Source organism: Etheostoma spectabile, chromosome 5 (assembly GCF_008692095.1).
Source record: "Etheostoma spectabile isolate EspeVRDwgs_2016 chromosome 5, UIUC_Espe_1.0, whole genome shotgun sequence".
In the NCBI taxonomy this organism is placed as follows: domain Eukaryota; kingdom Metazoa; phylum Chordata; class Actinopteri; order Perciformes; family Percidae; genus Etheostoma; species Etheostoma spectabile.
Window position 1 is genome coordinate 19,511,154 of NC_045737.1, and position 27,674 is coordinate 19,538,827.

At 39.9% G+C, this 27,674-nt stretch overlaps 2 protein-coding genes across 2 annotated transcripts; one reads left to right on the plus strand and one right to left on the minus strand.

Moving 5' to 3' along the window:
* Window positions 1–646: 646 nt before the first annotated feature.
* erap1b (endoplasmic reticulum aminopeptidase 1b) lies at window positions 647–12,078 on the minus strand. The gene is made up of 19 exons (XM_032515277.1): window positions 12,063–12,078; window positions 11,073–11,590; window positions 10,649–10,787; window positions 9,276–9,410; window positions 8,920–9,040; window positions 8,126–8,280; window positions 7,738–7,851; window positions 7,237–7,368; window positions 6,967–7,098; window positions 6,671–6,754; window positions 6,000–6,157; window positions 5,021–5,100; window positions 4,713–4,896; window positions 3,986–4,142; window positions 3,043–3,227; window positions 2,716–2,877; window positions 2,449–2,589; window positions 2,023–2,104; window positions 647–865 (listed from the first exon to the last, which is right to left on the minus strand). Exons 2-19 carry the CDS (start codon window positions 11,558–11,560, stop codon window positions 695–697), a joined length of 2,820 nt encoding a protein of 939 aa, XP_032371168.1. The 5' UTR covers window positions 11,561–11,590; window positions 12,063–12,078; the 3' UTR covers window positions 647–694.
* A 2,052-nt stretch (window positions 12,079–14,130) lies between these two features.
* naaladl1 (N-acetylated alpha-linked acidic dipeptidase like 1) lies at window positions 14,131–24,115 on the plus strand. Its single transcript, XM_032515284.1, has 19 exons — window positions 14,131–14,542; window positions 15,278–15,450; window positions 15,754–15,875; window positions 17,383–17,502; window positions 17,900–18,092; window positions 18,939–19,032; window positions 19,128–19,232; window positions 19,507–19,592; window positions 19,683–19,802; window positions 19,893–19,978; window positions 20,263–20,326; window positions 20,525–20,592; window positions 20,711–20,802; window positions 21,441–21,534; window positions 22,043–22,124; window positions 22,422–22,595; window positions 23,022–23,109; window positions 23,213–23,305; window positions 23,904–24,115. The coding sequence occupies exons 1-19, from the start codon at window positions 14,349–14,351 to the stop codon at window positions 24,073–24,075; spliced, it is 2,220 nt and encodes a 739-aa protein (XP_032371175.1). The 5' UTR covers window positions 14,131–14,348; the 3' UTR covers window positions 24,076–24,115.
* The last annotated feature ends 3,559 nt before the right edge of the window (window positions 24,116–27,674 follow it).

Sequence of the window (27,674 nt, forward strand, 5' to 3'; positions counted from 1 at the left end):
CTTTAGTGCCACATTTACTATTTGTACACTGTACAGTATGTTGTAGCCTTCTTCCACGGTAATGCAGCACGAATAAAAAATGAACTTCACAAAAACAGAGATTTCACACAAATTCTCAAAAAACTCAACCACCCCTACTTCACAAAAAAACACACACACCAACAAACATACAAATACACACAGACAGCTCTGAGCACAAATGTTCGTGTCATGACTCCTGCAGAGAGCTTTCATTGTGCTTCTTACAGAGTTAACTCCTTAAATGTTATTTACTTAAATCTTAAATACCATATGAGGGTTCTTAACGCGTAACTCTCGCCAAAATGTAAATACACCAGAGTCAAACTTTTGTTTAAAAGTATAATTAGGACGGAAGCGCCACTTTTAAGATTGACTGTATTTTCATTTTTGGTCCAATGGCCTTTTGAATTTGAGTGCTAGGGGCACTTCCATGATAGCATCAAAATCACTATTTTTAAAACACTAAGAAGGCTCGACACAACATGAAACTAGACATGAAAAGGGGAGAGAGATGGGGGGGGGGGGTGACACACAGCAAAGGGCCGCAGGTCGGATTCAAACCCGCGCCGTTGCAGGACTCAGCCAACATGGGGCAAACGCTCTTACTGGGTGAGCTAGAGGCCGCCTTTAGCAACATGATTGTACATTGCAAACGTTTTTGTTTCCTCTGGAGCTACAAATCTTCATGCACAGCTCTGTGTCTGCGTTTGTCGAGCCAGGTCTGCAAGAGCGGAAGGTTGGTGTCCATCCAGCGGACGTTTTCCTCGATGGTCTCGTAGGTCTGCCGGATACATCTCATCTCCGAGCCCGATTCCTCAGTCAGTGAGCCGAAGAAGCTTCTCACCTAGGACAGAGTAGGAAGACTTAAAAACATATCCCACATTTTACATGACCTTGAATAATCTGCATGTATCTAATAAACAAGCCTAAAACCCAAAGCAGCCACGTTGTTGTAGTCAGACTGTAAGCAAAATTTAGATTCTAAAATTGTGAAAAGTGACAAATCCAGATAAACAAACTGTATTTATTAGTGCTGTCAAACGATTAAACTATTTAATTGCGATTAATGTCATAGTTAACTCGCAGTTAATCGCACATTTTTGATCTATTCTAAATGTCATTTGATTTCTTTTTGTACCATTATTTTTTCTCATTTTAATGCTCTCAACATGGAAAAGTGGATTGGCTTGCTTTGTGAAAATGTTTTTGTTATTGAAAACAACATTGGCATATAGCCTACTGCATTGTTCAATTTCACACATAATATTCTCACTTGGAGTAAATAATAATAAATAAAAATACTTTGACGAGGGGGCGGAGAATTTGCATCAGCTGTGTGCTTGGCCATCAAGTGGTACAACAAAACACACAGATCACTTTGGTCTTGTCAATGGAACCATTTGGCAACTTTTAAAAAGTAAACTTTCCATTCAGAATCTTATTAGCATCCATTTTGACATCTTGCGCTCACCATCCCCTCAAAACGTAACGTTACTACTCTTTGGCCGGCTCGCACGCCCAAACAAGTGTGTGCGGCGTGCCTGTTGTTTTGTTTCGGGTCTAGTTACATCCAGTGTGGTGTCGTAGTTTTTCATTTCAACATTACTAGTAGTTGCAACAGCATGTGAAAAAACAACAAAGTTTGCTAGGCCAAAAAGAACTAATACCGTTAAAATGGGTTTGCGTTAACGCCGTTAATAACGCGTTTAACTGACAGCACTAGTATTTATCTATGTATAATGTTCCTTAGCTGTTGAAAATTGTCAAAATGTAAAATACAAAACAGTTGTATTTTACAACCAGTGCGCAACAATCTGGTTTATAAACTTGTTCATTGGTAATAATTATTTTTCTCATTTGAATGAGCATTTCATAAGAGTTTTTTCTTTTTATTTCTTCTTAAGTTAATAACACAATTACAGCAAAAAAAGTAAGGATTGGACAAAAGGAAAACAAATGGGACAAATGGAATCCCAAAAGTATTGACACAGCCTTCCTTACCTCATCTAACATCTCCCTGGTAGAATACTGGTTGGTCACCCCAGTCACCAAGTATGATATGGTGCTAGAGCCCAAGTCAAATCTACAAAGCAAACAGAGACAAAGTTCACAATACACAACTCTTCATGGTAAAACACAAGCATGCTAAGGTTCTACAGATTTACACTACAGGACTAACAAAAGCCAACATATGGAGTTGAAAAAAAAGAAATTAAGCTATGTCATTGTCACTGTTGGCTTAAATACTGAAATTATGATGTACTTTAAATATCTACAGGACGTGTCTGACACAAAGATATTTTAAACTGCAGCTTTAAGTCAATCTTGATTTAAGAAGTATTTTGCTAACATTAAAAATTCTTGGATTAAACAAAATTGCAAAGCTTTGGGAAAAATGAAAGAGAAATATATGCATGATGGACTGACTTCTTGATCAAGGTGTGCCAGTTGGCTCGTAAGAAGTCCCAGGCCAGTTTGTAGCCACGGGGGTTCTTGCTGACAGAGACGATTACATCTGGAAGGTCCTGAGTCTTCATTACCTCACCGTGGAGGCTCTGCTCCATCATCCTGCAGACAGAAAGATTTAGAAAAAATAATGGCAAGCAGAAAGATATAGAAGTTTTGGTAGTAGTTGGAGAGTATAAAAATAAAGAGAAACTAAATTCTTGCGCTGCTGTGCTGTAATGTACACACCACTGTAGCTTGTCCTGTAGTGGGCTGACGGCCATTGCAGTCTTCATGCGGCTCTTTACAGACATTTGCATCGAACGGCGGTACTTCTCAAACAGGAAGTCCCACCCTTCGGGTGTTCGAGCTCCAATCACAAACACAGCCATGGTGATGTCAACAGGAAGGCTTAAAACAGAGAAGGCGCTCAGTTCAGTATCAACTATCTGAAAACTTTTTTTTTTTTTTAAAGTGGTTATGAATACTGAAAACTCAGCTCTGAATATTTTCTAGAAAGAATGGCAAACGGCTATGTAAAGGAAAATGTTGGTGTGCCATTTTTCGACCACTGACCTCATGGTGCCATCAGAGTCCCTCCAGCTGTTAAAGAGCTGGGTGGCTTTGGTCACACAGGGAGCATAGTTCCTGACGCATCCAAACAGCAGCAGATAGCTCCTCAGCATTCGCTCAGACACTGATCCAGAGTCAGTCCACTCCTGCCGATCAATCAGCCCCCGGAACAGATCCACAATGTAGTCCTGAGAAACACATGCAGTCAGTATAAAAAGGTATTTTTAATCCGTCTATTTTAAATATGGGTTATTCAATTATGACATTTTGTTTAAATGTTTGTTAGAACAAACAAATAGGTTGACATGGCTTTAGACTCTGTTAACTTGTGAAAAACACCCAAAAAACTCAATGAGTTAATCAAATAAATGTTTATTGTCAGTTTCAGTCCTAAATCTATCCTTAAACATGAAATAACCAAGGCTTACACTATATGCTTCCTGAACTTGTGTAATATTCTGGTTCTATGCATGAGAGCAATACTTTGTTTGAACTGCCAGAAGTCACAAGGAGCACTCGCTTATACAACATGTGCACAGTCCATTGTTCTTCAGGTTTTTTTAGTACTTACTGTATGCAAGGAACCATTACTCAGTGTATATGTGCTACACAGAAGTGCTTTTAGTTTTAAAGGTTCCTTGTGGAGTATTTGACCTTGAATGGCACTATTTTTTTGGGGGTCCCGCTTTTTTTTGGACACACATGCACACTCCTGCCAATATTTTCACAATATCTCACTGGACCACATGTAGCAGTAGTGAAAAAAAATGTGGTAGCAAAAGCTCATACTACCTTGCACCAACTTGGGTGTTTAAATAGACATTTTGGAATTATCACATTCACAAACAAGTTTAAATGTCCCAAAAACCATTTTAAGCAGTTTGACAACACACACCCAAGAGTTCAAGCAGTTTCAACTTTTAAGATGAATGCTGCCTTCACTAACCTTCATCTGGTTCTCCAGAGCAGCCATGTCTCTCTTCTCCATCAGTTTGTAGAGAGGTACGAGTTCTCCAAAGCCCTGAGTCACAGCCATGATCTCAGTCTCTCTAGACAGGTACAGAGACAGCTCCAGAGCCGTGTCCAGCCTCACCTTATCTGTACTGTAACACACATGACAGACTTCAAATCAACACCATGCCGCATTTTTGTCCATTTTGGCCAACATTTAATTGTAGGGTATTTTAAATATTCAAAAACGCAAACCACCCTGAGCAAGAAAGGATCCCCTTTCTTCCACAAAGTTAGTATTAGGCTTCTTTTATTTCTGGTAATTGTCAATCAGATTCCTTTAGAAAGGCTGAATCTCATTTCTCTGTTTTGAATGCTATTTATTTTATGCAAAGTAGGGGTGGGAATTACCAGAGGCCTAACCATAGGATGGCATCACGATACTTATGTCACAATACAATATTATTGCGATTTTAAACATATTGCAATATTGTGTGATAAATTGCAATTTAGTATTAGTGCTGCACAATAGTGCTGCACAATAGGATTGTCAAGCAGACAAACTGACCAACAAATATGTATAATAATGGTTGATGCATCTGTGCATCAATACATAATTGCAACAGAAAATATCAGGATACTATGCTTTATTGATCCCCCCCCCCAATGCAATGCAGGATAAACAGCAGAATCAACTGCTATTTTCAGATCTTTAAACAGACCTGACCAGCTGGAAGACGTTGTGGATGAGGCTGGCGCGGTCGTTGCTACTCAGGGCTGTGTGATTGTGTTGCAGCAGTTTGGTAATAGAGTTCCACCCCTCGCCTGCGTAGTGGACCATGTAGTAGCCGCTCATGTCCACATTGAACTTCACCCAGTCCACCTCCTCCGGCAGGTACAGGACATCTGCATGGAGGAGGAGTAAAGACAAGCTTGGCAGTGAAGAGGAATTGTAGAACAATATGTTGATAAATGATAAGAAATATTGCAATATAAAAAAACACCTCATCACACTGAGCAACACACTCACCGGTCTTTGTCTTAAGCAGGAAGCGGTGGATGGTGTTGGAGGCGCTAGTCATGTAGGTCAGTGGGATCTGCCACAGGAACCTAACAACGCACAATGATCATTTAAAAAAATACAAATAATGAAAACAATGTAACAATTACTGAAACTATAGCAAGTGAAGTTGAAACACTTCAATTCACTGAATGCAGTTGCACTTTTCCACCCCAAAAAGGAGCCGTTTAGAAAACAGCAGTTTTGCTTTTTTAGTAGACAGAAGTTGCAACCAATGATGTAGCACTTTGGCAATAAATATATATATTTTTGTAGCCTAGCGTCGTCATACTCAGATTGTATTCAGAATATGAGTCTGATTCTGCTCCATTGGGCTGTGATTATGGGGTGTTTCAGCCGAACTAGTAAAGAAAATGCCTCTGCACTCAATTGTATTGACCTACAACCAATCAGAGCAACGTGTATGTATGCATATTGAAGTTTTGCTGACTCCCGTAGGAAATACTGCAAAAACATCTTTCTGATCAACAAATGTCTTGATTGTGGTACTCTGTTACTCTTTTAAAATTATAGCGCTGTTGACATCTTCTATAACAGACACAATAAACAAATCTACACATCTCAATTCTCGGCTGTCATCTTTGTTGTAAACAAATTCAACCGAAGAGCTCTTTGATCATTGTATAAAGCCCGAGCTGACAATTTGATTGGTCCGAACAGCCCTGGTTTGAGAATAGTTGCTCCACAATGGATCAATTCCGGACCGATCTTCCCAACCTCAAATGTTGTGGGCGGGGCTAAGTTTGACTGGCATCTAGGCTAATATTTTTGCACAGTTTGCGCAGTATTTAGAAATTCCTTCCTTTGTTATCTGGTGGTTGTATAGAGAATTACACCGTGGCTTTAAAGTGTAACTGATGATGCACACTCGCATTATCTGCCATTACTCTGTTAATCTTGAATAATCTGGATTCATTTGACATGGTACCCTTCAGTGAGGGAGTAGTCATCTGTCTTCAGGTAACGCTCTTGACTGAGCCTGACCTCCCGACCTCTGACCTCCACAGTGACCAGTGGGAAGCCCTCCTGCAGCGTCCAAGTATCCATGATGGCCCTCACATCCAGCTCATCACCGGAGTACCATTTCTGCGTATGCACACACAAACACACACACACACACACACATCACACATGTAGATGCACAATAAATTACTTAACTTCATAAATAGTGACAGATTTGGGGCACAGCTACATGAGTACTATAGAAATATTTGAGAAGGGCGCCCAGATAGCTCAGTTGCCCAGGTTTGACTCTGACCTGCAGACCTTTGCTGCATGCCATTCCCCCTCTCTCTCTCTCCTTTTATTTCTTCAGCTGTCAATAAAGGCCTAAAAATGCCTAAAAATAATCTTAAAAAAAGAATTACAAAATTTGAGTTGTTAGCAGCAAAGTATCATGTATGTAAAATTAAAAACAGCAACAACAACAACAAAAACTTTCTGCTGGGAACCGTAAAATTTAATTCCACTCTTTTTCATCAATTTAATTAAAAAAAGAATAATAAACTGGCTGACTTTAATGTTATTATATTCACTGGAGTGTGTTTGCTCAGTCAAGTGCTTTGTTGAACCTGGTTGCTACAAAGCCTGAACACTTACAGAGGCTCCAGACTGGAGGTCTCGCTTGAAGCAGAATTCTTTATGTTTCATTCGGCCTTCGTCGAGATCATCTGAGCTGCAGATCTGGTAGGGAGACGCACAAAAAGTTAGCAGAGAATCATAACCGTGCCAACATGGACACATTTAACCTTAAATCCCAAACACACTGGGTCCCATATGATGTGTCATTCGCTCCAAAAAACTTTTATATGGCGAACAATAACAACACTTGTTTTAAGTTCTAATGTTAATGTTACTTCAAACATTGTGATGTATCCCTTAGCCACTTTACTCACATTAGTTAGGCTCTCCCACAGGTGGCTGTTGACAGTGTTTTGGTAGCTGTAGCGCTTGAGGTAGCGGATGATGCCAATCTCAAAGGCTTCAGGAGTCAGGAAATCCCTCAGCATATTCAGAATACATGCTCCCTTTAAAAGAAGAAAAAAAAGGAATGCAAATACTTTCTGTTCTTTGATTTATGCTCAGATAATCGTTTGCACAGTTCCACTATACAGTACAAGTGCACTGACACCACATGGTTGGTCCTCTGACAGAAAGAGGCTGACCTTGTCATATGAAACGTCGTCGAACATCTCCTGGATTTGCGTGGGGTTTTCCACAGGTGTGGAGACGGGGTGAGAGGAGCTGAGGGAGTCTACCTCCATGGCCTCAAAACATTTCCCCAAGAAGAAGTCGTCCTGGGAGAAAGAGAGAGGAAGGAGGAAATGTGAGAGTGGAAGGAGGAGATAAGCGATTGAGAAAAATACATTTAGGTTAGACTTAGCAAAAACAATCCACAAATATTGTAGTCATATCTAATAAAAAAGCTGATTAATAAGAGTTAATCAGCTAATGTGCAGTACTGCACTATTATAATAAACTGTACCATTCATTTTCTGAGTTTAACTTGGACAGACAAAAAGTAGCGAGTATAAATAAAAGAAGATTTACTGTTTGGCAGACAGGTAAATTAGAAGATGAGATGGATGTGTATTCTCTGACCGGCGACCGCTAATTCACATGTTCTCTAAGTAGATACATGTCAGGCCGCAGGACTCGGCTCTCACCACTTGCAGCTCTGGGTAGGTGATGTCGAGAGAAATAAACTCCATGAACTTGGCGAAACCCTCATTGAGCCACAGGTCATTCCACCACTCCATCGTCACCAGGTTCCCAAACCACTGGACAGGAAGAAGTAAAGATTTATGTACAAGAATAGTATTTAGCATACAAATGCATCTTCAGAAGTTCAGATCTATACTACTACTACTACTATTACTACTACTACTACTACTACTACTACTACTACTGCACATGCTGACATTTAGTCTCAGCTTATGGCACGAGACAGTGGCTTCCAACTTCAATCCTTTCCTAAAAATAAATAAAATAAATCATAAAAGCAAATTTTCACCAATTATTTCAATCTTTTAAAAAAAGTTGCTGGCCAGCTACCTGGTGGGCGAGCTCATGGGCGATGACTTTGGTGATGCCCAGTTTGTCTGAAGCTGAGGACTTGTCAGGGTCGAAGAGGAGGCCCGTCTCTCTGTAGGTGGTCAGACCCCAGTTCTCCATCGCCCCTGACTGGAAGTCAGGGATAGCAGCCAGGTCTGCAAGTATATAAATACAACTACATATGGTACAGTCACGTCACCAGCAGGTCCAACTAGTTACTTCAATTACGCTTTGAAACTACTTCTAAACGCAAATACTTTTTTTTTTAGATGATTCATACATCTTTTAATGATTTAAAAAAACATTGTGTACTTTCCTACAACTCTGTTCATTTAAGAGTGGACACATGTTTTATCTATTCAGGGCAAAGATCACTTTTGAATTAACGTAAATAAGTTGTTTGGTCAAAGTGACCTCAAAACAAGCTGTAGAACATGAGATAAGATGGGATCCTGGATGTCTGCACAAAGGACAGACATTCACCATGCAAAACACACAATTTCCACAGACAATTGAGAGATCACATACAGACAAAAATCGTGACTTTGACACACTTTTTTCAATGGTTTACAGAGGCAGACAGATGGTTATTTATGCTGATTCTATGGCAAGTCCTTTCTTAAACTGAGTCCAGTAAAAATGGGAACATTACAACATAAAGCTCTGACTCCCTCAGTCAGCTCTTTGAAAGTTTGAACAGCAAACTTAATTTACTTAAAGTAAATACTGCATAACTGGAAATATTGCTACTTGAATTGTTTAATAACATGGTAATAACAAGCATTGCCACTGACCCTGTTTAGGAAGCGGGTAAGGAATATCAAAATAGTCCTCATAAAAGTCCAACAGCTCAACGGCAGCATCCAACGCAAAAGATGTCTGGTTGATCTTTTCAGGTACAGCATAGACTGAAATCTGATGGTAATCACAGGAAAGAGCAAACTCCTCAGTATTAATGTTACAGCATGGTAAGTTTTATCAATGGATGCATGGCTGTTACATGGCCATTCAAAATGTATACTGTATGTACTGTTGAACGTGTCTCTCCAAAATATTGTAAATTAAAAAAGGTTACAAATATATTTATGTTTGCAGTTTCTGAGTGAGAGATCTAAACGACGGCGTGGCCGGCGTCTGTTGTCCTCCTCACCTGGACACCATGCCGGGTGGTCTTGCTCACAGACAGGAAGTCAGACACAATGTAGGCCACCAGATAAGTGCTCATTTTTACAGTGGTGTCAAAGTGATCCTCAAGCAAACCGCCTGGCAACTCCACTGTTTTTACCTGAGAAACAGTGTGTAGGTATAAGTGTGTAGGTATAAAAATGGAGAAAAGAAAGGAGAGATCAACAGGTCAATAACAGTGTATGGTGAATAAAATTAAGCTTAGCGTTAGTTCATGCAAGACACTTAAGTCATACTAATTGACTTATTCCTATCAGACACACACCAATCACAGCCATTCTCACATCAAGGCGGCCCTTTAAAATGGGATTTCCTCCTCACTGAGCCCTGCTATTCTGACGCTGCTTCACTCACTGCTGCTGCTAGCAACGTTTTGCTTCCACCTTCCTAGTTCAGAGTCCTCTACATGACTCAACGTTTAAAATGGTTTTCAATGTCTTACTTTTGGCTCACTCTTTTTTGCCCAGGGCGGTTTCTGCATGGGGCTCCCTGTTTCAGCTTAGCATGGTGCTTGGATGGTCCAGGTAGAATTATAGAGAGCCGAGCCATCAGCACCAAGCATAACTATATTTACATTTGTTTCAATAAATGGTTAAATCTAAAGAGTATTCCTGACTGAAGTAACTTTTGACAAATTTTGAATGGCTCTTGACTGTCTAGTTCGTTTAATTATTAAAGGTCCCATAACGTGGTGCACTTTGGAGGCTTTTAAATAGGCCTTAGTTGTTCCCCAATACCATATCTGGTGTCTCTTTCCCAAAATTCAGCCTTGGTGCAGAAATACAGCCACTAGGGCCAGTCCCACAATGATCATGACTTAGGACCTGCCATTTCTGTGTCTGTAGCTTTTGAGGAGGAGAGCAGAGGGAGAGTGGGGGCAAGGTGGAGGCTGGGGGTGTGGCCTTGATCAACTGCCACTTTGCTCGTTTGAAAGCCATGATGTCTCTCTCGCAGGGGTGGGCCAAATTCTCTGGGCGGGCAAAGCAGAGAAAGGGGAGGTAACTTTGCCCCTTATGACCTCATAAGTGTTGTAATAACAGTCTTTTGCCATTGAGAATGAGCTAGCATGCTAGCACTAGCATGTGTTACGGTTAGCCACCTCCTCTCGGCTAGTGACGTAAAAAGCCGTGCAGATTTTGAACAGCTCACCCAGAGACTGAAGGCAGAGGACATTTACAAACCTGTATCTCACTCAAAACAGCATGGATAGTTTTTTTTTCCAAGTTTGTATGCACGGGGAAGCACTTTAAAGGTTGAAGACAAACTCAATTTTTTCTACCACTTCTTACAATTCCTCACTTGAACTTTACAAACTAATATTGCTACGTTCAAGTGTACCTTGGGCATGTTGGATATGGTTATGTGGCGTGGCTCTCGTATAATCCGTATGGTGAACTTGGCTTTGAAGGCGGGCTCATCAAAACAGGGGAAGGCTCCACGAGCAAAGGTGGCTTCAAACTGCGTGGATGCCATAACCCTAATAATGTCAATAAATAAAAGTTAAATAAAAGTTAGATTTTGTTAAACACAACATGCTGTAGCAATGTTCCAGTCTCATATTTGTCTGGACAGACAGCATCGTCACATCATCAATATCCCATGATATCCAATCAAAAGCAGTTTGAAAATGCCGCCAATATTATGGTCTTATTTTAATGCTTGGACATATAAATCCCAAATGAAGTGCAATTAATTCAGTGATGCTAAAATGCTACATACAACCTCCTTTAAAAAACAAACAAATAAGTACTTGCACTCTTACCGGACTTCCCCACTGCTGGTGAGGTAGCTGCTCTTGTAGAAACCGTGAAAGCTGTCAGATAAGTTGGCAGCGAACCCCAGCTGAACTTCATACCTCCTACCTTTGGTCAGCATCGAGTCTGACAGCAGGGCGAGCTGATGGAAACGGGGATACTCCAACAGCTGTAGAGGCCTCACACCCTCAGGGGCAAGGAGCCACACATTGGATATCTGCATCTGCTTGGCATGGAGAACAATGATGCTGGTGTCTTCGTGCACATCCAGCTGGATACGAACAACGCCAGTGAAGTGGAGGGTAGTCAGGTTGGGGTGGATGGTCAAATCATAGTGGAAGAGGGAAATGGTTTTAGGAAGTCTCATGCGGTCCCAGGGGAATGGCTGACCGTTGGTGGCTATGGGGACATCCTTGGTCGGAGCATGGCCTGGCAGCTGTGCTGCTGTTGAGGGATGAAAGGCAACCAACAGCAGCAGGACAGGTACCGGTAACATGGTGACAATGAAAGCAGGAAATCCTCCCACCTGTAATCATACCAATATCATACAAATGCATGAATATGTTCAGAAAAGACTTTATTGTGTATTTTCTTTTCAAATGTTATTAGAATCACAAAACGTACTTTCTAAGGAACTGTGGATACAGCTATCTCAGCGAACAGCCACCACTGACTTTATTGTCCATGAAAGACTTAGCATCACATTTTAGGTGTCACATTTGAATATGTATCTCACTTTTCTAAACACTCAGTGATAGCTGCATAGTTTATCAAACTACTGACACGCAAATGCACAGTGAATAAGATAATGACAACGAACACACGAGGTGGAAGTGCAACACTTTCGATTTCACACGAATGTCCATTCATTTATGGCCAGAATTCACGAATCCCTATCGTAAATAAATGTAATCAAAATTGAGGCGTTATATCGTCTATGACCTTCCATTCTCAACAGTAAACCTTTGCATGTAGCTTGTAAAATATGGTTAACTTACCGTGTCGTCGCGCGCCGTACAATTACCACAAATAATTCAAGAGTGAAAGTGAAACATTTGAAGGAAGAGTTGCATGCTGGGAGAAACCACAGTAAATATATATATCAGTTTTATGTATAGACAGTTAATGAAGGGTTTTTATGGTCATTTAGTGACCTGCAAGCTGTGGTACCAGAACTGTAAATTCGACATAATATGTTTTTTTCAGAACGTATTTTCATGTCTGCAGCTTACAGACAGTCCAGGAAGTGTTAAAGACATCCGGCTCGCGTTACCTACACCAACACATTTTCTAAACATTACTGTAGGCTACTAGTCCAACATGGTTGCCAATGCGTGCCAAAACAAGAGCGACAATAGGCTATATTACAGTAGGAAATAGAAGGAGACTACCTTGAACAGGAAGTTCTGTGTTGCTGTGATCTGTAATGATATATGTCACCACACTAGAGTGTGCTATTGCTTTCATAAACGGTCCTTTCTGTTTCTTTTTGCCTCCTGCCATTTTATTGCCCGGGAGACGAACTTCAGGCAAATTTGAGATTTGCTCTGCAAGTCCACTCTCAGTTACAACTGAAAAGGTCAACCAGGCTAGCAATTTTATACACGATGAAGGTCGAAGGTTGTATACAGTTTACGGTACTAACTCAAATTAGTTGAATTGAGGTGAATCCACTGAACTGCAAATTATTTGTTATTTTTCCAACCACAGGATTTATTGCAAAATTAGTATAAAGTTTTCTGTCCCATAATCATGCCTATGCACAGTGAGCATCATCAAAACAAGCTGTGATTGATACTAAATACTCTGTATCCAAAGCATACTGTCTGACTGATTAAAAAAAATCACTTGTAGTGTATAATTAAAAGATTTCTACTAGATAAAAAATTAAAACTTGTATTGAAGATTTACTGTAAAAGTACAGACACAGAGGAATGTAAGTTTAAAGATAAACATATACAATATCAAGCATAGCATACTATTAACATTGTCTTACACTTAAAATGATGTAGTCAACTAAAATGATTGATTTTGCATAGTGCTGTAACATTTAAAGTAATGATAAAATAAAGTGTCTTGGAGTCTGACTATTTTAATTTATGAATATTACTCATGTAAACAACAACAACTGAATAACAAATGCAACTCTTGCCATGATGTTGTTCTCATAATAAAATGGTTTAAAAAGGTTTACAGTCCCAACAATTTTCTAAATTTGTCCAAAACATACTGGAATAAATGCACTAAACTAATTTGATTCTTTCAAGATAATTTTTCAAAGCACCATACTAGAAACTAGAAAGAGGACGTCATATGCAGCCCTGACAAAGATTGTGTACATGTGGCAGTGGTATAATGAAAGATGTACTAGTATGTCCTTAGACTCACAAGATCCATGCACATTTCAGCAACTCAAATGATCTTAGTTCTTTAATTATGGGCACACAGTCTTAGTTGGTTTGCATACTGTACATTGCCTGAAAGAGTTTAAACTAAACTATGTTAGGTATTTTTACTTATGTGCTGACAAAATTGTAGTTAATGTACATAAAATATTGTTGGAACATGATCGTAAGTTATTTCACATGTTCCTTTTGTTATAATTAAGTCAATAAACAAACTTACTATTTATATAATGAGGAACAGTCTTCATTATGTCAAGCCCCACTGTCCCATCTTTAAGTGCTAAGACATCACTTTTACTTCTGTTCAAAGTATTATGAAGCCCTTAAGAGGACTTCTTAATGTTTCTTTTCAACAATGTATTCAGTTTAATCTAATCCATTTAGCTTTGTTAAAACATGCCAAGTCTTTCATCCTTAATACTTTGTTGAGGGCCACTTTTGCATCCTAATGAAGTCCAGAAACCACTTTTCAGATAATAATCTCCCTTTAGAAAGTGTGAGGATATTAGGAAGGTTGGAACTAAATGAATGAGGCACTGCTGAATATTACCTCACACATTACACGCACACACACACACACACACACAGACGCACGCCACACAGAGAGACAAAAGGATAAAGTCCATCCTATCTGCAAACATTGATGAGTAGACTTCACAATGAGTATCTTTCTTATGGGAGATCACTTCAGCAGCTGCAGTGGTGTGGCAGTGATCATTTGGGAGTCAGATGCGAGGATTTCCTTTTACACAAGCCTGGATTCATGAGCAACACTACAACATTCCTGACCTTTGAAAAGAGCTCACTGTCTGGTACCATATTCAGGTCCCAAAGAAAAGGAGAACTATTTTTTTTAAAGTCCTCATTCCAGGAAAGAGGATGATAAAGCAGGTGTTGATTGGTATTCTGTGTGGTGCTGCTGTACTGACGGCAGGTATCCTAATTGGCCACTATGGTGTCACCAAGAGCTCTGCACCGTCCTGGGCGAAGGATGTGGCAAAGGATGTGGACGAGAGCCTCATTGAGAGGTTCTTGTCTGAGGTGGACAACATCCAGATTCAGGAAAACCTCCGGTGAGTTGCTGAATGATCCCGTTTTGATTGTATTGGTTATAAAAAACAGATGCAGCTAGTAATTAGGGGTGGGAATCACCAAAGGCCAATCATCACGATACTTATGTCAAAATACAATATTATTGCGATTTTACACATATCATGATATTCTTTCAAATATTTCCCAATTTTAAATGATGTGCCCAAAAAGAAAAGATACGTTTCTCTACACATTTCAATTTTTATTGCTGCAAAATGGGATTGTCAAGTAACACAAGACCAACACATATATAACAATACATAGATGCATGGCATCTGTGTGTCAATACAGTATTAATATAAAATATTGCCATACTATTCAGCATCCTTTTTTCCCCACACCCCTACTAGTACTTGTATTTGGTTTACCTTTCCCTAAGTGGCTATGCCACTTGTCAGGCCGCCATTGTAAACAAGAATCTGTTCTTACTTACCTTTAAAAATAAAGGTGAAAAAAAACAATCAAAATAAAACACATTGAAATGTTTGATTAAAAAAAATTGAAGGCTCATAGACATTCTTATGAGATCATGGGATTTATTTAGCATAATTTGAATAGACCTAGATACATTAGTATTCCTGAAGGTTTCTTGAAATACAACATGTCACGTGATCCTTTTGGGGTTTCACTAAGGGACCATTTTAAATTCCTTAGGCCTTTAAGGTTTTAGACAGTAAACTGGATCAAACCTTTTTTTTCCTGATATTTCTCCACAGGGAGTTGACCAAAGTGCCCCATATGGCCACCACAGCGGGAGACGAGCAGACAGTGCAGTTAATGCTAAAGAAATGGCAGGACCCTGAAACCGGTCTGGACCAGGCCTGGAGAGAGGAGTACATGGTCTACCTGTCCTTCCCTGACCCAAAGAAGCCCAACAAGGTCACTGTAGGTGAGTCAACAGGTTGTTAAATGTGTTGAAATGAAAGTGGGGACATGTACCCCATCCCTCTCCATGCCGCATTTTAAGTTTCAGTTTTTTAAATGTTGGAATTCACTGGTTTTAATCAACATCAGAGTTTAAAAAAAGTTTAGGAATAAACTGTAATTAACAGGTCTAAGACAGTGAATGCACAGAAACTCCAAATATAACATTACATTATAAGATGGAGCGAGTCAACAGACGTTACGTATGTGTTGTGGTTTATGATTTACTGCAGTGAAAGCTGGCACTAACATGAGTTGTTAATTTCAGTGAGCCCGTCTGATACTGTGCTGTACACTGCCAGAAGAAAAGAAAAGACTTATACTTCAGACCAAGATGATCCTGAGGTCGTTCAGCCATACGCAGCATACTCCCCTGCTGGACACCCGAAGGTAAAAAGCTGAAATTCTGTTTAAAAATCCCTGATCCTTCAGATTATCCAAAGCAACTGCTTTATCAATATTACCTGCCTCTTGTTGGCAGCAAGCAGAGCTGACCAAGGCCTGCCATGTAGGCCTGTCATGTCAACATATTCTCACTCCCATCGGGCAAAATACGGACACATGGTCAGGTGCCTTTGGCGTTGTTATTGACATTTAAAGTCTTTAATAACGTCATATCTAAACACTCTAGCTAAACGTGCTGGGTCGGGACTATTGTCATCACTTTTGACGCAGTAAGGATTAGGGAAAGATTGTGGGTGGGCTTATGAAAAAAGATGCGTTTACGTGACACAGGACAAGAACAGGACAGTTTGGTTTAGGAAAAGAATGTGACAGTTGGGTTTAGTATGTATCATTTCAGGGAAATAACTTACTGACACTATAAAAAGCACATGTTGTCACATTCCTGTCTCAAATAACTTAACAAACTGATAACCTTTTTGGCCCCTTTCTTAACTTCTTATGTATTCTGAGAGAGGACAGATACTGTAAGTGACATTTTACTGCTTTAAAGCTTTAGTGCAAAATTTCTTGATATTAATGAACGTCCATTACATTCAAGCCATTGCCAAAAGAGTTGCTACAAATCTAATTAAGACTATCAGCTCCACACAACTCTCTCTGTATTTCTCAGTATAGCTATGTTCAGAAGATTTTGGTGTCCCGTGACTTATGCGCGCAGAAACTCAACTGAAGATAATTACCTCTTATGAAGAGTCCATCATGTTTTTTAATCCTCTGTGTCGTCCTTGGCTACTAGCAACTGTGTGGAGGAGGGGTGGGGGCTGTGCGCAATCACGAAAGGCTTGTATCACGTGGACGTGCCAACAGTTTTGTTGTCATTACTTAGAATTTGTCATGGCGGGGACAGAAACTACGCAGTATTACTTTAAACTATAGTCATATGGGGTAGATCTGGAGCTTGGGGGAATGTTTGAATTACTGGTGTCACAAAACGACTTATGGCATCATCAAGGGTAAAACCGTTTTATCTTATCAGGTACTGATAACATTACACTGTAAACTAAGTTGAAAAAAGAGCCCACCTGCTGAGTGTCAAAGACTGGTCAAAGATCTGTAACGTTGCTATCTGTCACCATCTATATCACGGGAGCCATAATAAGGCTTGTAATAAAAGAGGACGCAGTGATCATGACAGGAACACGACACGCATGAAGGATCAAAGTATTTTGTTAGTCAATAATACAGTAAATCTCAAGGATATGTTTTAGATTAGATTTGTAGGAAGATTTAGAATAAATATGTATAGTATGTATACAGTATTTCTTAGACAAATTTCTTTCCTTGTGTAGATTAACTTCCCTCTGCCAAATCTGGGTTCAGCTGCGAGGATCTGAACTTGTGATCACGAATAGATGAACATAATCCTGGCATCACTTCACCATAACTTGTGTTGCTTCTTTCGGCCAACTGTTGATTTGTCTGATGGTTTAAGGGGAAACTGGTTTACGCCAACCAGGGGAAACCAAGTGACTACCAGCTATTGAACAACACAGTAGACCTCAGAGGAACTATTGCGATCACCAGATATGGCGGAGCAGGAAGAGGTGCTAAAGTAAGTGATTTATTATTCCTTTGTGTTTGGTTGTGTTAAATACAGTTAAGCAGAGACAGTTAGTCTAGGAGAGGAAAAACATCTGTGCGAGAAGTAGTAGTTAGTGAGCTTAGAGTGTTTTGGCAAGCGCCATACAGTCAACACCTAACATAACCCATCATCACTAATCATTACAACATAACAAATTTTGTTGAGATAGTAAAGGGTGTGGAGGACAGAAGTTTACAGTCTAACCAATTTAAATGAAAGTAGCCTTGTTTGGCGAGATTTGTCTTTACAGCAGTGAGAACTAACATCAACAAATGTAAAAACTTTTGTGGTGCAAAATAGGCCTGGAAACCCCAGTTTTTAATCATTTTTTTAATCATTTCTTTAATGCCATGTGTGTCTCGTCCAGGCCATCAATGCAGCACCCTACGGAGTCATTGGTGTGCTTGTCTACACAGACCCTTTGGACATCAACGATGGTCTCATGTCAGACATCAATGAGACGTATCCTCACTCTTGGTACATGCCACCCTCTGGTGTGGAGAGAGGTTCCTTTAACGATAAATTTGGAGACATGCTCACACCCTACCTGGCTGCCAAAGGTAATAAAATGGTACTCTGATATTTTTCTGTTTTATTGTGAGCACTACTGCTGCACTTTGGCTCCAATACAATCTGAGGGAGGGTGTTACGCCCCAGTCTAGGGGTGCCTAGGACGCAACATAAAGCGATTTAATTTTCCCCATTTATCCCCGTCCCCCAAGCAGCCACAAAACATATGTAGGTCCAAGTATTTTTATTGGACACAATCATAATAGATTTGTTAAATATAAGGTTAAATAAACAAAGAACCAAAACTACCTAAACTGTAGGGTGGCCTATTATCAAAACAACAAACAAAAACAACCCTGTCTTGAAAACAAAAATAAGATAACCTAACAAACCAAAAGAACAACAACGACTTACCTTCCTAACTTAAACAAACAGGAGAAAACTAAACACACTAAAAGGTCCACCCATACAATAACGAACTGAACATTACACAATCAAAGAAACTAAGTGTGGCAGGTTGGGAGGCGAGGAGAAACGGAGCCGGCCTGCTGGCTTCCCTCTGTGTCTCTCCGACGGTCGCCATCTTGGCCCTTTATATGGACAGTGGTGCGCAGCTGCCGCCAATCACGAGTAGGACTCAGCGGACCCCACCAATCAGCACCGAGCGACGGCACAGCCTATTTACATAGGGAGAGAGACATAGGACATGCGCACACACACACACACACACACACACACACACAGCGACACACCAAACACGACCCCAGTCGTAACAAGGGGCATTTACAACAGCTATATACAGCTTCAAACATACAGAAATTTTAAATCAGGTCAGTTTTGCTTTAATGTTTAACTTTAATTATTTATTCATAAATTCTTTACAATTTATTTTGCAGAGGAAACCTATAGAATACCAGTTGAGAACATCACAGGGATCCCTCCAATTCCAATTCAACCAATCGGATTTGAGGATGCCTACGCACTGATCTGGTATGTGAGGAGACAAATCTGCTTGTGGGATTAAAACAGGTCAAAATGATTGGTTGTAAACTAATTCTAATTTGCTTTCCAATTTGTCATTTCAGTAAGCTTGGTGGAGAAGCAGCTCCAGAACAATGGCAGGGAGCCTTCAACTGTACCTACAACTTTGGCGGCCCGGGGTTCCAAAATTCATCTGCTTTCAGCAACAGGTAGTCAAGTACCAGTCACATTCAGACATTAGCTGCATTTAAAGTTGATCTAGTATGACTTTGTATTGAGCAATGCACCTGATTAAATTAATCAAAATAAACAGCATTAAACATCATCTTTTTTATTTTAGATATTACAACTGAAGTCTTTTTCTCTTGTTTTCAAACCTCATTTCACCTCTGAATTGGCTGTTGGAGATGAAGCAGCAGCATAGCAATGAGAAATCTGTTTCCATTCCTTGTTGCGTCTTCTGAATTTGAACCTCTTTTCCAGTGATGTGAAACTCGACATCTTCAACTATGAAGAGAAAAAGAACTCGTCCAATGTGATGGGAGTTATAAAAGGGATTGTTGAACCAGGTGAGAAAAGTCCTAATCAGACATTCAACATCATTTGTTTTCAGCTTTTAATTGTTCTAGTTTGTACTCTGTGTGTGTTTATGTCCGCAGACAGGTATGTGATCTATGGGAACCACAGGGACAGTTGGGTTTATGGTGCCATCGACCCTAGCAGTGGGACTTCGGTCATGCTGGAATTGACCAGAATCCTGGGCAAAATGGTCAAGCAGGGTGAGGACTATTTGAGCTGAAGGAGTGACTAATTGTTTTGGTTTATATTGCTGGAGAAAAAGAGTTAATCTCTGTTCCTCTCTATGACAGGCAAATGGAGGCCTCGCAGGTCCATTATCTTTGGAAGCTGGGGAGCAGAGGAGTTCGGCCTTATTGGGTCTGCAGAATACACAGAGGTGATTTGCAATTACAAGAATAGACATAACACCAAGCAATATCGTCACGCATTCATAAGTAATTAAACAAACTTATGGTGGCTAATGTTAGCAAACTTTAGATGGATATTACTGTATATGTATTTTGCTTAGTCAATCAGTCTTAAACTCTACTACTGTTACACTAAATTCACCATTATTTGATAATTTGTCACCACAGTGGCAAGTTACACAGTCTCGCTCTAAGTACTGCTTGTAAACTTACTTGACTTACAAATATGATTTTGATCTTGTCTTTTCTCCAGCAATACCTCACCAAGCTGAGTCACCGAACCGTTGCTTACATTAATGTGGACATAGCTGTATTTGGTAAGACGCTCTTGCTGCACTACATCTCAGGAGTAAATAACAATATCTAATGCCTTGTGATAGTCACAGTCCTTGTTTTTTTACCTGGACAGATAAAGTCATACAGCCATTGTAGTTGCTTTCTTGATGATTGGTTTTTCAACCTTCAGATGTCTGTAGGAATGTGCCTAAAACACTCCTTTATCTTCCACTCTTCAGCCAATGCCACTCTCAGGGCTTCTGGGATGCCATCACTACAGAGCGTCATCTTTAAAGCCGCAAAACAGGTGAGGTGTTCTGTCAGCTTAGGTGTTTTCTGTTATTTGTCTCCAGCTTTTTTTTAACAAAACTATTGTCCACACACACTACCAGGAACCTATCACATGATGTGTGTTTGTTGTTCAGGTCGATGCACCTGGACTGGACTCCACATCTGTGTACGACAACTGGATTCAATATTCCAACAGGACAAGCCAAGCCTATGGAATCATTCCCAAGTGAGAAATGCAGTTACATCTGACATTCCCCCCCCCCCCCCCCCCCCCCCCAAATAAGAGTATAGTTTGCAAAACTATATATGAACGGTATTTCCCCCAGCTAGATCCAGACCACGAAGCCTCATTCATAATATGTGGTGGATATGTTTTGGCCTGTGATTGGACATTTGAAACAAAAGGGCTAGCTGGTTGACTTGATCAGACGGATTGAGAAATGTAAACCCACCGCGATTGTTAAATTGCTCTTAAGCAAAGAGGTAGACGTTCATGCATATAAATGTGTGGATCTAACTGTTGCAGCTGAAAAGGGGCATGCATTTTCTCAGCAACAAAGAATACATAGAATATTATATGAACATTTTAGTTGCATTTCGTCTGTATTATGTGGTCATGTCTTGTTGGATAACCCCACATTGTTTTTGTATTTTAATTTTTTTTAAAGATTCAACAAATCATGGCATTGAAACTGCAGAGTTGTACCTGTACACATTATGTCGTTTATCATCTGTGCTGTGAAGGGATTAGCATTGTGAACATGTTTACAGTTTATAGTCTACTGTATGTGTCTCAATGGAAATCTCAGGTCTGTCCTGAAGTCAATAAAAGATGCTTCTTGTTTTCTTGTTGTCCTCTGACAGTGTGGGATACCTGTCAGGAGCAGGGAGTGATTATGCTGCCTTTGTCCATTACCTGGGAATCACTTCCATGGACATTTCATACACATACGACAGGGTATGAAAGACTTGCCTCCTTTGACCTACTGTAATAGATTTTAATCTAATGACAATGGGGGTGCTGTATGCAGATTGTAGAAACGTATAGGAACAACTGTTATTTCAAAAGTTATTCAACTGTATTACAGTTTGATTTTCCCACCTAAACATGCTGTCCAAGAAAGGCAGCACCAACGAGCACAACAAATCTCTTCAATCTGTGGTGCAATGCTGTGGCCACAAATGAAAGCCAGTTATTTTGTTATTTTGTTGTCTGCTGTCATTTATTTAACTCTTCATTAGGGTCCAAGACACATTCCTTCTTCCTTCTGCCAACTGGATCTGAATTTTTTGGCACTTTGCTATCTTGCTGTGCTGTTTACTTTCAAGCTTTCTCATTTTTCACCCAAGACAAAAAATAATAATTTCAGTGCGTGTGTTTAAGGAGAAATCAGATTTGGGCTGAACCAATTTTCTCAGTCATGTTTTGTTACTCCTATTATATGTTTTTATTTTTATTTATACAGAGTAAAACAAACGCTCGGATTTACCCTGCGTACCACACAGCGTACGACAACTTTGAATACGCTTCGAAGTTCATTGATCCTGGTGAGAAGAAGATTTCTCTCATTATCACATGTTGGATTATTTTGTACTGAACCTACTGTACCTCTCGGACAGCCAGTCAGTACATTTGTTTCTGTAATTGTACTGTGGAGTGTGTCTATTTTATGTGATATCGTTCACAAATGTAGCATATTTTTACAAAAAAAATTGTATTTCTCAGCCGAACAGTTTCTACTAAACTTGTCCATCTTCCATTGTCAAATTTGACAAAAACAAACAGCAAAACATCACAATCCCTCTTGTGTGTAACATCTCATTTTACCACTTCCTCCTCCTTAGGGTTCATCAGTCACCAGGCTATTGCCAGGACAGCAGGAAACGTCCTGATCCGATTGGCTGACAGCCTGCTAGTGCCATTAAACTGCAGTGACTATGCTGAGACTCTGGAGGACTATCTCAACACAGCAGTGACTCTATATCAGCATCAACTGCAAGAAAGGAATATTTCAATGGGTAATCACAGGACTATTCAGGGATGCAGGGAAACATTGCAGTACACAACACACACCAATAGAAATATTATGCAGGTAAATGAATTGCATTTGGATTTCTCAACATTTAAAAGTGAAGAATTTGTCAGTTTAAAACAAGGCAGTGAATGTTTTTATGGTTTGGCCAAGGCAGCTGGAATAATCACATGACTTACTGCATTACGTCTAATTGTTGGACCTAAGATTGACAATGTCTCTGACTGGAACCTGCATTAACCAAACTGCTCTCTGTAGTAGTAAAACTTGTAGACATGACTGCAAACTAAATTATTTTAGGGTGTGCTAAAGAACAGAACAAACAACAGGAGCTGCATCAGCAGTCACAGAGAATTAGAGAGGGTGAAATCTTTCCTGGGAGGCTGCACAGCTGATCTGTGTCTCGTTTCAGAACCACTAAAACGTGCCGTGGCCAGCTTCCGCAGTGCAGCTACTCATTTGGACCAGGTGATACGCAGTTCAGACCTGGCAAATGAAACGTAAGAGCACAAACACACAGACAAATTATCTCCTTGGCCATCCACATAAAAATGAATGCCAGTTAACCGCCCTCCTCTATCTCCGTATCTCTCTTCTCTGAAGGCCTCTGACAGTCAGAAGGATCAACGACCAGCTCATGCTGCTGGACCGAGCTTTCTTGGACCCTCTGGCCTTCCCAGATAAATATGCATACAGGTAAGATGAAGATGTAGCCATGGGGAGTGCATGTTGGTTTCTCGGGCTGTGTGCAAAATCTAAAGAAGCTGACATTAGTCGTTGGGTGTACTAGAATATAGAAGAGAATGAATGCCCAGTTAAGGCCCACTGTTTTTTTTAATTAGTTGATTAATAGTTAAAACCTTCTAACTCTAACTCTAACTAAAGGTTAATAGAAAATGTGGCGTAAAATGAGGTTAAGATTTGTGGTTTTGATTCAAATGGATAGATCTGCTGAACATTTGCATGTATATCATTGTCAGCGTAGACAAGCCACTTTGCCTAAAGAAAGCCTGACAGAGCTGCTAGCATAGCTGAGTATACTCTTGTTTCAAAGATACCTGTAAAGCATTCATTCTATACAATAAACTCCCTTTTATTGATTGTGCATGCTGCGTTATTGAGGGTCCCCAGAGCTCAGTTTTCTGTCCCTCTCCTTACAATCCTTTCCACATGCAATGTAAGGAATAATGTCAGTGACTGTATGCATCCTTGTTACTTAGCACAACTCGGTTAATTGTTTAGCTGCCTATCATTGCTATTTCATTCTTTCTTAACCTCCCTGTATGCCACGCAGACATGTTATCTGGGCCTCAAGCAGTGCTGGCAAGCCAACCTTCCCAGGTCTGGCTGATGCCTTTGCCAACGCTGAGTCACAGTCCAGCGCCTGGGACAAAGTGCACTACCACCTGTCAGTGCTGAGCCAGGCCATCGAGGGCGCTGCCCACACATTGGGTGACGTCATATAGATGAAGAGGAAGGAGGGAGGTGCTGCTCTCACTCAGGGATTAAGAAAAAAAACTGCAGCCGATGAGCACTGATCAGCTCAGCCATGATGAGTTCATGGATGATGTTAAGTGAGGGGATTTAGGAAGCAATGAACAAAGCTCATCCCCAAACAGCAACAATGATTTCTTCTATCTTTGTTCAAATGATTAAAATATGATGATTTTTTTAAATAAAGCAAATCATTCGAGATTAACTACTGTGAATACAGTTGTAGTTTTTTAAGTGTACACCAACTGTTTGCTTACACAATAGGTTTAAAGTGCCTTATTGCAGATTACTAATACCAGTCTTTTCACGTTGACAGCAAATAAGTAAAATAAGAACAAGCAATAAGAAAGGGCAAATGCAATTAAGACCAGGGTCCCTCATAACATAAGAGACACAAACATCCACCTCAGTAAAGTAAAATACAATACATTATCTTATCTATTTTATTTCCAGAAATATTTTCTGTTCTCATAGCAAAGATCACATTTTTCCATTATTAACATTTTAGGGTCTTGACATATGATGGCATGTTTTAAGTTTCAAAGATCAAACACAGCAAATTCATTCTTGAGCAAGAATGAGTCACACACAATCAATGAGGGATGCAGACTGGTAATTATTCAGATTAAGTATGGTTCTACATACATCATGTGTGCCAAAACTATTTCATCTGACAGAAGTAGTAAAAGGTCTTACCCCTGAGTCACCAGACTGTCTGGCCATGAGGAAAGCAGACAGATAGCAGAATATAGATTTACTGGAGTTACTGGACCAAGACCCCCTTTGCACATATTGGGTGATTTAATGGCACACAGAAAGATAAAAGTTTATTTTTAGTAAGAAAGATTGTCACATTGAGATAAATGACTCTTAGCAACATCTGTCAGCTGTCAAGGATATGTGGAATTCAGCTCTTTAATATGTAAGGGTTCAAAGCAAAACAAGATTACAAACAAGCTAAATAATCTATTTGCCAACTGCAAAAAAATGCAAATTTTGTGATGACAAATTGCACTGAATCCAAAATCAACATTTAGCCTGCTGCCTTATTGCATGCCTGGATGTGAAGCCACAATACTGGCTCATGCCACAAGGGGTCAGAATTTCCTTTGAGACAATCTTATGGGCCAAATCTGGATTTGGATAGGTGTTACAGATGTTCCTGTCACAAAAGTTGAGTGACTGTAGTGGGCAGCTACAAATCCAGTCAAATCAGTCGCCAGGAAAAGGTAAATAATTTTACAAAAGCATCTTATTATAATGTTGCCACTAACGCTGTTAAGCCTAGATATTATTCCTGTATAATGAAGAAGGAAGAGTAAAGAAAAAAGGGAGGAAAGAAATCTACGCAGAGTGATGGGGAAGAAAAAGAAGCAAGAAAAGCTGTTCATCCATGAGCACGTGGGCTCTTCTCCTAAACTACCTTTCCGGTTCAGGCTCTCCTTTAAACCCAGGTCTCTCAGGGACTGCTGGTTTTATCCAGCGCCCTCCCTTCTGGTTAACGTTTACAGTGTCAGTCACACCCATCTGAGCCCTTTGAGCCACTGCAGAAACACCACGCTGGTGTGTAACAAATAATCCTGTGCGTTTGTGTGGGTTGGTGGATAAGAGATCACCTCTCTGGGTTCATTTATTTTTCATCTTTTATTCTCCTGAAAAAAGACGGGCCCCTTTAGTTTTTGGGTATTTTTTTTTTCAATTATTTTTTTGTGCTTTTTCACCTTTAATTTTTGACAGGACGGCTAGGTGAGAAGGGGGAGAAGACATGCAGGAAATTGTTACAGGTCAAATTCAAACCCTGGACCTACTGCATTGAGGCATAAACCTCTCAGTACATGTGTGCCTGCTCTACCACTGATCCAACCTGGCCACAGTTTTTGGTTGTTTTTAAATGATGTAATACTTTACAAGGGCTATAATCTCTTTTTTTTTTTTTGATTTTCAGCTTGTCAGGCTATTTGGTTTGGAGGAGGATGAGGATGGATTCTAATTTTTAGCAATGCTGTACATGACATTCACACAGTTTGACATTAATATTTTGTAGAACTACACATGAACAATACAGTGAGCAGTTTCAGTGGTGCAGCAGAAATTGGGGGAGGAAGCGCTTTATAGCTTAAAGGTTCCTCTAATGCTGAATTGTAAACAATCTGCAAGAATTAAAATCAAGCTGAAGCTCTTTTCGCGGGCTTCCTTTTGTGATTAGCTGCTTCCTTTATTGAGTGTTATATTATGTGTTGTAGAGTCCTGGGTTTATTTGTAGTGATGAACATTGGCCTGACGTCATGTCACTAATTTGCTTTTGTCAAAACATATGCACACACAGTTTGAAAAGCTCATGCTAGAGGTACTGTGAATAAGCAACTTATGTAAGCTTGAAAGAACATTTCTTTTTGTGAACTGAACTTGTAATTGATTATGCTTTTCATTGTAGATCATTTTAAAATGTTTGCATGGTGGTACTAAAATAGTTGTAGAACAGATCATTCTGTTTTATCTAAAGTCCGGGTGGAAATAGAATAACCTGTTGATGCAAATATTTATTTGATTTAAACTCTGTTTTAATGATTCTTAAGAAAAATCTGTTAGTTTCAAAGGGACACTTCAATTTTACATGCAAAGTTCAGTTTACTTATAATGGTTAGTACTACAGCATGTGAAAACAGTTCTATAATTTTAAGATAATGTTTTGAACATTGTTGCCTTTAATAGACAGGACAGCTGTAGAAAGGGAAAGGGGGAGAGAGATGGCTGCAGGTCAGACTCAAACCCTGAGCCGCTGCGTCGAGGACTGAGCCACTGCATTTGGGCGCCTGGCGCCTGCTCTTCCAGGTGAGCTAGGTGCCCAGTTTATATTCAAATGTAAAGAAAAGCCTGCATTATAAACTGGGGGTATGGAGTTTGATAGACATTTGGATGTCTATAAGGCAGGGAGGGTCTCATGAAAGAAGAAATCAAATTGCATTATGGAAAGTTTAGGTAAATAGTAGGATTTCCACAATGTTTGTTAATCAAAAACCACAACAAAGACAGGTGCTACTCGCCAGTCGCAGAGTTTATTCTTTTAAATATACATAGACATTTTCCCCATATTAAATACCCCACCACCCCTCCCTCCCTCCTCCTGTTTGTTCCCTCACTCTGAATTCTTTGCTTTCTGTCTCTGTTCCCCCCCAACCCCACCCCCTCCCTCCAGAGAGAATGCTCGTCTGGCTGAAAAACACACTCTACTTTGTGCAGCATATTGCTTATTAAGACATTTGCGAAACATAAATTAAAAATACTACAGCTTGTTTATTTTTTCATTTTCTGCTCCAACATCAGACTGCTCTGAAGATAATCTTAAAAAAGAAAAAAGAAAACAGCACAGTGTCCCTCAGTCTGGCTACATAAAATTAACTGGATTCCCCTGTTTTTCATTGACATGGTATGACCCTCCTGGCTTTAAGTGTGCACAGCGGTCTGTACCATGGTAGGTGAAATGTTAAGAAGAGAAATTTATTCCTTAACACTTGTCCTGAGTTTGGTCAAACCATGCCAGTGTGTTTAAAAATAATAATAATAATAATAA

Excerpts from the sequence above, each read along its gene's own strand:
- naaladl1 (XM_032515284.1), top strand. The coding sequence starts at position 14,349 with ATGATAAAGCAGGTGTTGATTGGTATTCTGTGTGGTGCTGCTGTACTG. Across the intron at positions 21,535-22,042 it reads TTTCATACACATACGACAGG|AGTAAAACAAACGCTCGGAT; the intron begins GTATGAAAGACT and ends TTATTTATACAG. Across the intron at positions 22,596-23,021 it reads AGAAAGGAATATTTCAATGG|AACCACTAAAACGTGCCGTG; the intron begins GTAATCACAGGA and ends GTCTCGTTTCAG.
- erap1b (XM_032515277.1), bottom strand. The coding sequence starts at position 11,560 with ATGTTACCGGTACCTGTCCTGCTGCTGTTGGTTGCCTTTCATCCCTCA. Across the intron at positions 9,041-9,275 it reads CCACCCGGCATGGTGTCCAG|ATTTCAGTCTATGCTGTACC; the intron begins GTGAGGAGGACA and ends GATTACCATCAG. Across the intron at positions 7,099-7,236 it reads ACGACGTTTCATATGACAAG|GGAGCATGTATTCTGAATAT; the intron begins GTCAGCCTCTTT and ends CTTCTTTTAAAG.